Genomic DNA, 12406 nt, shown 5'->3' with positions numbered 1-12406 from the left:
AGGTGAACAAGCGCTTGGGCTGCCGAGATTGAAATGCAGACGCTCTAAAATTAGCTCATAGGTGGCAAACATTTATGTTATTTCAGACCTGCTTTCTGTGAAAGGGAAAAATCTAAAATTACTGTGGTCATTATGACAATTGTAAAGAAGTTTTAAGAATCGGGCATTTTACAATAAAATTGTCAAAGTTAGCAGGCATTTGGTTGCCATCATACAATGGTGATATAGGAAATGAGGCAGCACTGTTGAAAAGTCCCAAAAAAAATCCATCCACAAGTCTACTTACAAACTGCTCCACAAATGAAAGAAAAAGAAGAAAGAATGGTGAATATGATGCCAAAAAAGAGGGTGCTTTTAGTGTCCATCAGCTATGAGCAGCACAGTGAACAACGTCCCCTGCCGGAGCACAATGACACCGAGTAAAATGGCAGCGTCCATGAAAGGATGAGGTGTACACTCACTCTCTTTTTGGCATGTTCCGGACAGAGGGGCAGCTCGTGGCACATGTCAAACACTGGAACACAGCACTGCGTGTTGTCCGCAAATTTCGCAGTGCAGTGCTCAAACAGGAGCTGGTCCACATTGTACATTATGTCTAATGTAATGATGGTTAAGGAGGTTTTTTTTTTTTTTCACTTCGCTGGCATGTGTACTACATTACCTTACATGCCTTACATACATTACGATAGTGTCTAGAATACTATAGCTATAGCTATAGCACGAAGCTACCAGAGGATTAGATTCCAGACACTTTCAATTCCAGTGATGATAGCTTAGAAATGCCATCATTAGAATCTAGTAAATATGGTACATTCTGGTGTCGGTGCACATATGCAGGTGGCTGCCACAGACCTCCTGGTGCTTCAGGCACACTCACATGCGGTTGCAAAAGTATAGCAATGATTATGTCACTGCCCATAGAGCTCCTGTTTGTGCAACATTGTGGCAAGCATTCACAGGTTCACATAAAACAAGAAAAAAAGACCCACATTTGTCTGCCCCACTGTTTTTGGGACACACTAGAAAGCAGCGACAGCAACATGTTGGCATTACTTCTGCATCAAGGATACGCTTTGTACAGTGCCTTGTGTAAGGAAGAGCAGGCATGGCGCAGACCACATTTTCATGCTTATAGCAGCAGGTACGCTTTTCAAGAGGCATAGGCTTGGGCCTGAAAAGAGGCAGAAAAGAAAGACAAATCAAACAAATGCAAGCATGATCTTTTGGACATCCTTCATCAGCCTATTTTAGTTAAGCTGCAGGACGACAGCCCCTCCCAGCAACCTTGCTGGGTGAGGTTGCTCTATCAGCTGACTCCATCTTATACCTGTGATTTTCCAGATTCCATAACACCACTTAGTTCAACATTTTTAACTGTGCTTCTCTTCTCCCTTAGCACCCATTCTACAACTAACATATCACCTGTTATCTGCTTTAAACCTCACATTACTCAAATTATTTTGCCCAAATTTATTTCTTCCTGTTAATTTCACCTAGGCTATTGGCTATCCCTTTCCGCTAATCCAAACTGCTATCTTCCTGTCTCTCAAATGGCAACACGAGTCTTAGGAGGAAAAAATAATGAAAATAAAACCAAACTTTTTAAGATTGGCATTTTCGAAACCTGCAACTCATTTTACGCTAATCTTAAAATTTCCTCGCTTCATGGATCAATATTTTCACCGAAAACTCAATTTACAATAAAACCTCGTTAAATCGGATTTCACGGGACTGAAAGAAATGTCCAAATTAACTGAATGCATATTACCGACGTTATCAAGAAAACAAACAAATGCTTCCTACGTACACACTTTTATTTACTGAATGAATGCACAAATACAGCTTCCATTGTGCTCAAAAGCAGTGTGGGCACTGCAATTCTAGTCATCTCATGACGTGACATGATAATTTTGCACCTTACTTTAGTACTGGTAGAATGGAACCATTGTACAGATATCCTCAACTGACATCCTAAAAATATCTCAACAAAGAGAGAGAGAGAGAGAGAGAGTTTTAATGCCAACATTGTGCCCTCGCAGTACTGAATTCCTGCCTGCACTAGGAATTGGGTATAGGGCCAACCCGCTCACCTTGTTATGCTGTTGGAGGCACCATCACTCATGAGGAGCCGGGCAGCTGCATCAGGGCAGAGTTCTGCCGCCCGTGCCATGTGCCGCACCAGGGCATCCTGCTTCTCCAGAGCAGGCCGTGCTGCCGCCTGCCGCTTGCACAGAACCTCATAGCGCTTGCGCAGCTCTGCTCGCAGCCGGCTGATGCGAAGTGAGCGCACGCTCCGCACCGTGGAAGCATCGCTGCACACGTGAACACCCACTGTCAATCCTGCCACAACTAAAGGCGACGAAGAGGACACTGCATAGCACTGTCACCTTTTGCAGGGTGAAACCAAACACACATACCTTTCTTGCTATTCTGCGCCATGCTCTACACACTTTGTTTCGTTAGCTTAAACCTTTAAACTCCAAATTAATTCTGGAAAAATATAGCATATTTCCCAAACTTTCTTTTTATGTAGTCATAACTTTTTCTGTAATTCTGATTCTGAATATATATTACATGAGTGGTTTCTGGTTAGAATGAACCAAAAAATGAAAATTAGAAGCTGCTCTTGAAGGCAGCTTTCCCCATGCTGGCCATAATTCGTCTCGGGCAATGAGAGCAGCACGTCGGGCTTAACAAGTGCGACTCTTCATTGGTGATACTGGCAAAATCACCAATGACAAATACAGCTCGGGATGAAGAGTTAGAAGGTTAAGCAAAGCCTTTACCCCTCATAAGCTACGCTGACTTTCTCCAGCAAATATTGTACGCTAAGCAAAATATCAGGTTTGAAATGCGGAGGTTTGAGGACGCCCTTGAAACAGGCCACCAAGAAGTGAAAAAAATGATAGAAACGTTAAGCCTGAAAATTTCCCCTTTAGACGTGCCTTGAAACACTTCTTTAACATAGTAAGAAAACACCACCGATCTGTCATAGAGGTTGCTGCGAACATGTGAGCCAAATATTACTGCACTGCATGCAGCAGGGAATTTACAATCTCGTGTCAAACACGGCAAACAATCGCCTGCTCTCACTTCTGCAATATCATCATGCAGCATCATCCACAAGCAGCCGGACCCAAAAACACTATCGGCTGATTATATCATCTCGAGGACATTCTCAGTAATAAATAACTGCTAAGTTTAAGTAAACTAAACATACATATGTCTGCGATCTCAAAAAGACAGAAAAATAATTTCATCTTTGCACACGCAATTGGGTGTAGCTGTGCCTGCTGTGCATGGCCTTCTACATGACAGCAGTGTGCTGCATAGCATAGTCTACTGTGGCTGCCACGGGGTGGCCGCAATGAGCCCTTTTGCCGCCAAGACACTCAAATGTAAAACGGGGCTTCGCCCCGTGTAGCTTCCAGTGCACTAGTGGCGCCAAAAAGAGAAGGAAAGATGCCTATTGGTGCCACACTCCACTAATACTTGGCCGATGAGAGACAACATCTTTTAATAGCAAGAGAATGATTTGTTTAAAAAGTGTTTCAAAGCGCCTTTAAGGAGTTGTATACTTGATCTCAATAAATCCTTGTCTACATTTCCGGCTATCAAGTTCATTTTTCCGTGTGACCCTTTCAGCCTTCTCTCCTTGCTGTGTGTACACCAAGAATGTGGCATGCGTACTTATCTGTTGCTCTAAAAGACTACCACATTTATACGATTGTAAGTCAATCTATCTTTTTTCATTTGAAAACATGAAGAGGGGGGGGGGTCAACTTATAATCGAAACCAAAACATGGCACCGCCAAAAAAGCAAGACCAACGAGATATCAGGAAAACTACAACGTAGCTACAATTTTATTTTTGCTCTATGGCCCTACCCGTAGCTTTTCGCTACCCTGCGCATTTGTTTGCTTTTCGGAAGGGCTTTTCAACATTTTTTAGATTTTCACTGTGTGCACAACACTCATGGGGGGGGGGGGGGGGGTCAATAGTTGATGGAAGTGCCGCTGTTCCATTCGCGGCAGCACCCTCAGAACAGCAGCACTTGCAGGGAGTATAGATAGTTCATGGAAGAGCAGACACCGCTCACATGTTTCTCTTTCCCTGTAGCTCTTAGTTTGACGCATTCGACTTGACTGCCAGCTACATGCTACTTCCATGCTTCCTCAGTTGTCATGAGTGCTCTAGGCCCACTAAATATTTGCCGCTCGTTCACAGCAGCGTTCAAGAGGGCTGCCATCCTTTACGCCGAAGAAACAAATCACTGCGCAGCGGGTCGCAAGTTCAATGTTTCTGAACGGTCGGTGCGATAGTGCCGACTGCAGTGAAGCAAAATTTTCAAGTGTGACGGCAAGTGAAGAATTTCCCACGGGCCAAAGTCTGGACGCTTATCGGAGCTGTAGTCTAAGCTTGCAGCGTATGTCGCTGAAATGCGTGATCGGTCCCTGCCAGTGAAGTGCGACATGGTTATGAAACAAGCCCAGATCTTCGCCTTTTAAGGACCTGCTCCGCCTTCAGTATGAGTGGCTGGCGGTAGAAGGCCACAAACTTACGCCAACCGCCATCAAAAGAGCCTCCCTGACGGCTGTGTGTGGTTGGGTGCATTCGGCGTGGGCTGCTGTTCCACAAGATGTTGTGGTGTGACCGTTTGCCAAATGTGGAATTTCCCTGGACGACAACGCGCTGTGGAACCGTAGCAGCAATGACGATGGCATCACTAGTGAGGACGATGGCACAAGTGAAGGCATGTAGTCCAGCGACCATGACAGCTACCAATAAATTTTCGTTATCGAATGCACCCTCGGGTATGCTTCTCTTTTTCTTTTTCCTGTCACAGATATGGGAGGGTCGACTTACAGTCGTGTAAATATGGTAAATACATTTGTACTTACAACGTTGCGTTTCTGCTGCATTGTTTGAATTCTGTACTTGCAACCGTGTTGAAACTGCCAACGCGGGGTTCCGCATTCCTGGCAAGCTGTTGAGCTGCTAGACAACTGCATCATTGCTGCTATGCTAGACACCAGCATCATGTACACTCTACAGTGGAATCTCGATGATACGATCACGGCTAATACGAATTTCTGGATGATAAGAATTTTTCTGAGGTCCTGGCCGAGCCCCATTACGTTGCAACGTACTAGAGAACGGTTGTTACGAATAAATTTTCGACCCGCGTCGGTTGATACAAAAATTACCGAAGACACTTTGGAAATGTTAAAGTGTGCTTGGCGAAAGCCAGACACTGCTGCCGTTTGCGCGCCGCTTCCCTGGCTTTGCTGTTCGTTGAAATGGCCGGTCGCTGCTGCCGTCTGCGCTCCAATTCATTCGCTTTGGTGTTCGGCGATATCGCCTGTCGCTGCTGCCGCTTTCGTTCGGCTTCCCTGCCTTTGGTACCCAGCGATCTAATCAGTCGCTGTTGCCGTTTCCGTTCTGCCTCCCTAGCTTTCGCATCTGGTGACATGTTCAGTCATCGCATGCGCATTCGCTCCCTGTTCTTCTGGCGTTTGGTGTTGGGGGAATCCGGCGTCCACTGCTGCTTCCCCGAACCGCTTGGCGCGCAATCACTGGGCTGCTTCGGAGCTATGGGTCTCACTCACCCGACTGCAACGAAACGTCTGGCGTAGGAGCGGCGGTGCAGCCAAGTGCAGCTGCCACCGCCGACGCGCGCGCGCTCGTTTTACTGCTACTGTGTGACGTCACGGTTGCTATGCGCAGCTGCGCCCCCCACCGGCGCGCCGGTTGCTAAGGAGGGGAGGAGGTTGCATCGCTGCGGGGAGGAGAGGCCACAGTTGGCACGATTCCAGCGCACGGACAGACGCGACCGAGAGCATGAGCCCCACCGACGGCACTGAAGGCCCATTCACACTACTACAAAAATTCAGCGAGCGAAGTGGATTCGCTCGCCGGAAAAAAGGGAGCGTGTTCTCATCTGTTGAGGCGCGCATCAGCGGATCCGCCGCCCCTTCTCAGTTTTCCGCGACGACAGCGAGATCTCGTCGCAGTTTCCTTTTTGGTTTTGCGACTTCGCGAACGAGACGAGAGTTCACGTGAGTGCCTCTCGTTCACGGGCTTTTGTTGCGTCTGCTTGTATTGCGCCGTTGCTGGGCTTCCAGCTGCGAGATACTGAGCACAGCACGATGGCGAGCTTTTCAGAAGCCGAGGAAATGTCGGAAGAAGAAATTGTCACGATTCTCCTCTGCAACTCAATGTACTCAACTCAATTTCCATGGAAAAGGCCGGTTGCTCAGACATGCTGGCTGCCATGTTGAGATTAGACGGGTTGTGACGTCAAAAACGCAACTTCCGGCGGCGGCGAAAGCGATAAAAATGGGTCCTGGACCGATTGCCTTCACCACGCCTTTTTCCGCCCTCCTCGGCATCAAAAGTGGCCGAATCCGCTTCGCTCGCCGGATATTTCATGTAGTGTGAAAGCGCCTTGAAAGAGAACAGCGCGCAGTTTTAAGCGATTTCTCCCTCTCTCTTTTGGTGCGGAGGCACGGACGCGGCGTCGGACAGCACGGAGGCCGCGACTGGGCGCGATGAGTTTGAAGCGGTGGCACTTTTGTTGCTGTTGTGCTTTTCCTCCTTTTCCGCGTGCCATCCGACAGAGTGGCTGCTGTGCTTCAAGCCGCGTTCTTTGTGACGTGGGCGACAGCGAAGGACCACTACCGGCGGCTGAAACGCTGCATGCGCCCAAAGTTCTGAGGAATGCTATGGCCGCGAATGAAATCAGCGACGACACATGCACGCGTTTTTATGGATTTGAACAAAGTCTGCTAATTGAACTGACAAAGAAAAAGCAGAAGGACATTAGAGACTTTTTCTTCAAGAAATAAATGCTTTTTACATTGTGTGCCTGAGTGAGTTCACGTCTGACTTTTTAATTTAGCTAGTTTTAATTGTTTCGATGATACGAATTTCAGCTGATACGAATATTTTTCGTGACCCCATGAGATTCGTATCATCGAGATTCCACTGTACAATGAGGCGAATGAATTATGATTAAAGGTATGGTCTAAGTTCCTAACGCCTAAGGACAGTCAAATTAACCAGCAGGACTGAATGAACAATTCAGGATGAAAGGCTCTCAAAGAGATCTCAATTTACTAATAGTACAGTAAAAGCTCATTAGTCCATACTTTATGGGGACACTCGCTGAATTCGAATTAAATGAAATTCAATGTAACGGAAGTGATAAACAAAAGGCTCTATTCGACGATGGAAAAAGTGAAAGCCCCTCTGGAAGCATCACCTTTTATTTATGAAAGAAATCTGTGGTCGTTTTCTGCTTTTCCTTTTCTTTTTCTGGAAGTGACCACTGTAAGCTTATTTTCAAGAGCTCAACTTTGTCAGGAAGCAACTTCCTCATCCTCTTCAAAATTATAGAGCAGCCATGTGCAATTCACAATCCTTCCATCACTTGCGATAAAGGCCACAACAGTGCTTCCTGTTCCTCATTTGCATCACCGTCCTGCGTGATCATCGCTGACTACTTGGATGATGAGGTCATCATCTATGATGACACCGCAGACCATAGCACAGATGTACACACTTGCACAGTCTGTGAAGTCCATGTCGTCCAACACTTCATGTGCAGATGTTAGATCTGTTAAGAACAACATGCGAGCACGTGGCTGGAGATCCCATTCGTGCCTTCCACTGGCATTCCATGCATGCTTCTCATCAGGATGTGTAAGTGTGCTGGTAAATGCACAAATGGTATCCCCAGCCTCGTGCTCATGCTTTGTTATCTGGAGTGTGTATCTGAACAGGAATGTGATCGTCCACCTCAGGTCCACTAGTCCCCGGTATTTGCCACACAATGAAGACACGGCGGCATGTGCACAGTGTAGGTCTGGTCACCACGACAGAAGCATCCCCAACACACACAACAGGGCACTGACACGAGGACGATAAAAAATGGCACAGCTCGTCTCGCCTGCTCGACCTTTGCGAGTTGTTAGTTCCCCCGACCAGTCAGACACGCCTCATCGGCCACATGCTCCATGGTTGATGTCGATGCAACTAACCATTTGCAAAAATAAACGTCAGGCCATGGTGGCTCCTTTAATCTTTTTGGGGGGCATCAGTCCGAGGGAGATCCAGGGGAGCTGTCGCAGGGACGTGGATCAATGACGATGGTGAAAAGCATGTCATGTCACCTGTCACTTAGCTGGGAAAGTGACCACCAGTGGCAGCCAGTAGCCGGCCACAACAGCACGCAGCTTGAATTATCCGTGGCAGACTCGATTTACGTGCCAATTAATTCGCTTTATGAGGAGTTCTACGGAGCTCGGCCAGTGTGTTTCAGTTAGTTTGAATTATGCAAAGTTGTCAATTAATGGGCTTTTACTGTATTTCAGCCAACGGCATTGTATCACTGCAAATTTCCCAACCTCATCACCTAATCCGCTGGTTCTCTTAAGAAAGAAGCTGAAGCACTTTTCAAAAAAAGTGTGCTGGTAACCGCAGAGGCTCAGTGCTGGCAGAATGCATTGGTTGCATACTTTTTCTTTCCAGATATTGGCATGCTGTCAGTCATGACTTGAGAATATCCAGAACATGCATTCCAACCAATTCTCATGATATGCCAAGACTCCAGCCAAGACTCACCATACGAATCTTCTGTGAGCATGTGGCCTAGATAAACTTAATCATGCACTATTTCAAGAGTTAATCATGATCTTTTGTTCTTCTACTAGGCTGTTGTTCTTTAAGTTTAATTTTCACAACTCTAAATTAACAACTGCATTAATCATTTGGGTCTAGGCCTGCATCCCTTTTTGAACATAGGAAATATACACCTGCCGAGACATTAGACAGTGCTCTTTTGAACAGCTGAGCTGAATATTGTTATCACATGAAACAATGAGAAGCATACTATTTAACTCATACTGCCTGTCCTTTCCTACAGCTAAGCGCAGAAAAATTGCAATTTAGTGTACAAATGAAAGATGAGGTTGCGCCCCAGTGATATGTTTAGGAGCTTGGACAAGCAAATGCATAACAATTTTTGTTTAAACGAAAAATTATTGTTCTTTTCCGACTTTTATCTAAGTATTATGTCTGTAAACACAAACATGCAAGCTAGTTTTATGGGATTATGTGACAATGCTTACTTGTCATTCTGTTTGGAAACAAAGAACTGAAAATGTACTCTGAAAAGCAGCATATACAACCAATAAAAGCAGGGTAGTGGCACGCAATGCTACATTTGATAACAATAAGATGTTTCATACATGGTGATGCTGTGATACATGGTGATACACTAAGAGTTCCCTTCAATGCCTGAACTAGCAGGAACACATGCTTGAAAACGTACCAGGACACTACCTTGCACATTCCTTGTCTACTTTTTAAAATTTGGTGGAAGCAGTCACTCTAGCACTCTCACAAACCATGTTGACGCAACCCTCTACACTCTTTCACAATGTGGTACTTAAGTGGCAGCTAAAGCTGGCAACAACAGTACTGCGAGAAGCCACAATCATGTTACCCCACTGCACAGTGTGTCGTTCTACATTTGCCCAAACTTTTAGCCTGGCGATGAGTACGTTACCTTCAGCCGCTATGTGTACGATTGTGTAAGCCAAAACAGCATAAGTGCAAACTGCATAATTTGTAGAAACAAGGCCCAACCTTGGAAAAAATTGTGCTGTGAGGTATAACTTCCCAGAAATGCAGAAAAAGCCATGAGGGACAACATAGTGGATAAAGGGCTCCAGATTAAGTGTGACCACATGGGTTTCTTCAACACTCATCCAAACAACAGCACACAGGCGTTCTTGCATTATGTGGGTTTCTTCAACATGCACCCAAACAACAGTACATAGGCGTTTGTGCATTCCATTCCTATTGAAACGTGGCTGCCAGAGCCAGGAACCAAATCTGCAACTTCATACTAGCCACAGGGATGTCATAGCCAATGAGTCACCACCGTGGTGAGTGACTTCAAAGTGAAACGTAGATTGCACCCTACTAGGAATACAGCAACCCCTCGTTATAACTAAATTGCTTACTCTAAATATCGCTTTATTTGAAATTTCTTCCTGTCTTGACCTAAATGCATGTATTTTTAAGCTGCATCATTCGAAGCACACGAAGAGCTTCACCCGCTTAGAGCAAAGTGGCGAGCGGAGGCATCGGTGGCAGCGACCCTTTTGTGCATGCATTGCCAAATTAAGACTGCCGACGATCTGACGAAGGCACAGAACAGGCCACAAAAGTATCAGACGCATGACCGATGACCGCCTGGTAACGGGTACCAAGCAGGTGCCGAGTGCTCCCAGCTGTTTACTGCGGAGCGAGCGGAATCCGTCAAATTCCATAAAGCAGGGCACCCGAACAATTAAAGGGGTTGAGACATCAAATCTTGAGGCTATAAAAAGCCTGTTGAAAGCTGCTTCTGCATGCGAGGACACCAACAACAAGGTATTGGACACAGCAAACATTTGAAAATAATTTTAATTCAGCTCCAAAAAGTCATTAAAAGCTCCTTCTCATGGCCGAGACCTATCGCTAGCGCGGCTGTTATGACATGACAGCAGAGGAATGAAAATATTGACGCCATAGCAGACTAGCACAAAAACGTGACGTATGATGAGTAGCGATGAAATGCCGATTACAGAGCCTGCTGAACCGAGCGACCGAGCGTAGCCTCCACTATGACCGAGCTACAGGCATATAGAAATCATTTCTTAATGCAAAGAAGGGGTAAGGCGTGCAGACACGGACACAACAGGAGAGAAGTGGGCAACGCGAACACCACATGGCGGCCCGTGAGTGGCAAACGGCGTTCGGCGAGCTGCCGTGCCGGTAACGTGGACGGGCCTTTACACGTTGAGTGTAACACTAGCCGGCCTGCTCCGAAAGGGACCAGGATATGCGGCGTTCATGTTGTCCACTTCTCTCCTCTTGTGTCCATGTCTGCACGCCTCACCCCTCCTTTGCATTATGTATCCTTACCAACTAGCTTAGCTTTCTGTCGTTCTAAAAATCCTTTCTCTATGCTACAGGCTTCTAGAACGCTGTAACCGAGCTAGCCCTGGCCCTTGGCTAACCAAGACATGCACAGCACTGTAGCGGAGAGCAGTTGATGTAGCATCTGCGAGTCGCATAGTTCGGCAGCTTGAAGCAGTCTCTCGTTTGCTTGGCATTTTTCAATGTGTAAAGGCCCGTTCACGTTACCGGCACGGTAACTCGCCGCACGCAGTTTGCCATTCGCGGGCCGCTGTGCGATGGCAGTTTTGCTCACAAAAGGCGATATTTCCTTCGCGTAGATAGGACGGGATTGGGACCCATTTGTGCGGCAGCCGTACAGCGATGCAGCCAATCAGCAATCAAGGAGTGGTCACTCCGGTACCGACGGCAGCCTCCCCCCGTTGATCGTTCAGCGGCACTGGTATCGTCGCTAGGCCTTTTCCGATTCATTTCAAATCTAAAGCTGACAACACTTCGGAAGGAATCACTGACTCTCACAAGCCGCAATATTTTCTTACCGTTGTTGTCGCTCTTCAAAATAATTGTAATAATCGGGACATGCGCTTCGAGTTGCCAGTTGTTTACTTCTGCTGGCAGAGCACGCGTTTGCGCAAGCAGACGATGCAGCATAGTTCTACATCACTATTTTTTGTGTCCCACGTGACCAAGCCGTGTTACGTTTCCTCTCCTACGACGTCATAGCATCACCTGGAACCAAGAAACAAACCGAAACGAAATCGCTCAGTATAATAATGCTACTATTAAATCATTTATCGGGTATATATGAATCCCGTGGTGTGTATCGTGCTTCCTGAAGCAGTATGAACGCTTGAATCAAAGAACGGGTGAGCGAAAGTTTCACGTCTCCACCCCTTTAATCTCGGTCGCAATTGTATCACTGGTGTCCCCGTGATAGAATCCACACGAAAATAAAGTTTTTATGACGCTTTGCGATGCCAAAAGACCACGGCCTCTTAAATGCTGAAAAGTGGCCAAAAGACCACAGGCAGACTTGTGCCGTAGCATTCCATGGGGCGCACTCAATGAGCAAAGTTTTACCGCTCTAAAGAGCACTTCTGGTGCTGAAAGGTGCCAAAATGCACAAGTATGCCTCCAATTATAAGTACCATATTTGACGCGAGGAGCTACATTAACAAATCGGGAAAATGACTTTGGGGAAGCCGGTCTCGAAATTTGCTTGCCACAATAGGCCTGCATCACAACAAAACAGCGCTCCTAGCTTCGTTGCACATTTTGATGGTGCAAATCGACCAATAACTTGTCAAAAACACAAAAAATCCGAGCATCGCCAGCGGCAAGTCAGGTTGTCAACATGGCCAGTCAACGCAAGCTGGTGTTTTCCCAGCAATTTTCTTGAGCCGGTGATGCTCAATTCACGCCATTTGACTTCAGA

The 12406-nt window shown here is 46.4% G+C and overlaps 1 protein-coding gene across 1 annotated transcript in view; it reads right to left on the bottom strand.

Annotated features, from left to right (window-relative positions):
* The window catches only part of LOC142583051 (uncharacterized), a 47086-nt gene that overhangs the window by 19008 nt on the left and 15672 nt on the right, over positions 1-12406 (bottom strand). Inside the window, exons 5-7 of the mRNA XM_075693322.1 lie at positions 2091-2312; positions 1071-1171; positions 462-595 (exon numbers count right to left, since the gene is read on the bottom strand). Coding sequence (XP_075549437.1) covers positions 462-595; positions 1071-1171; positions 2091-2312 — 457 coding nt within the window. The remainder of the gene's footprint in view (positions 1-461; positions 596-1070; positions 1172-2090; positions 2313-12406) is intronic.

Source organism: Dermacentor variabilis, chromosome 5 (genome assembly GCF_050947875.1).
Source record: "Dermacentor variabilis isolate Ectoservices chromosome 5, ASM5094787v1, whole genome shotgun sequence".
In the NCBI taxonomy this organism is placed as follows: Eukaryota; Metazoa; Arthropoda; class Arachnida; order Ixodida; family Ixodidae; genus Dermacentor; species Dermacentor variabilis.
Note: the sequence above shows the minus strand (reverse complement) of the source record. Positions and strands in the feature narration are given on the sequence as shown.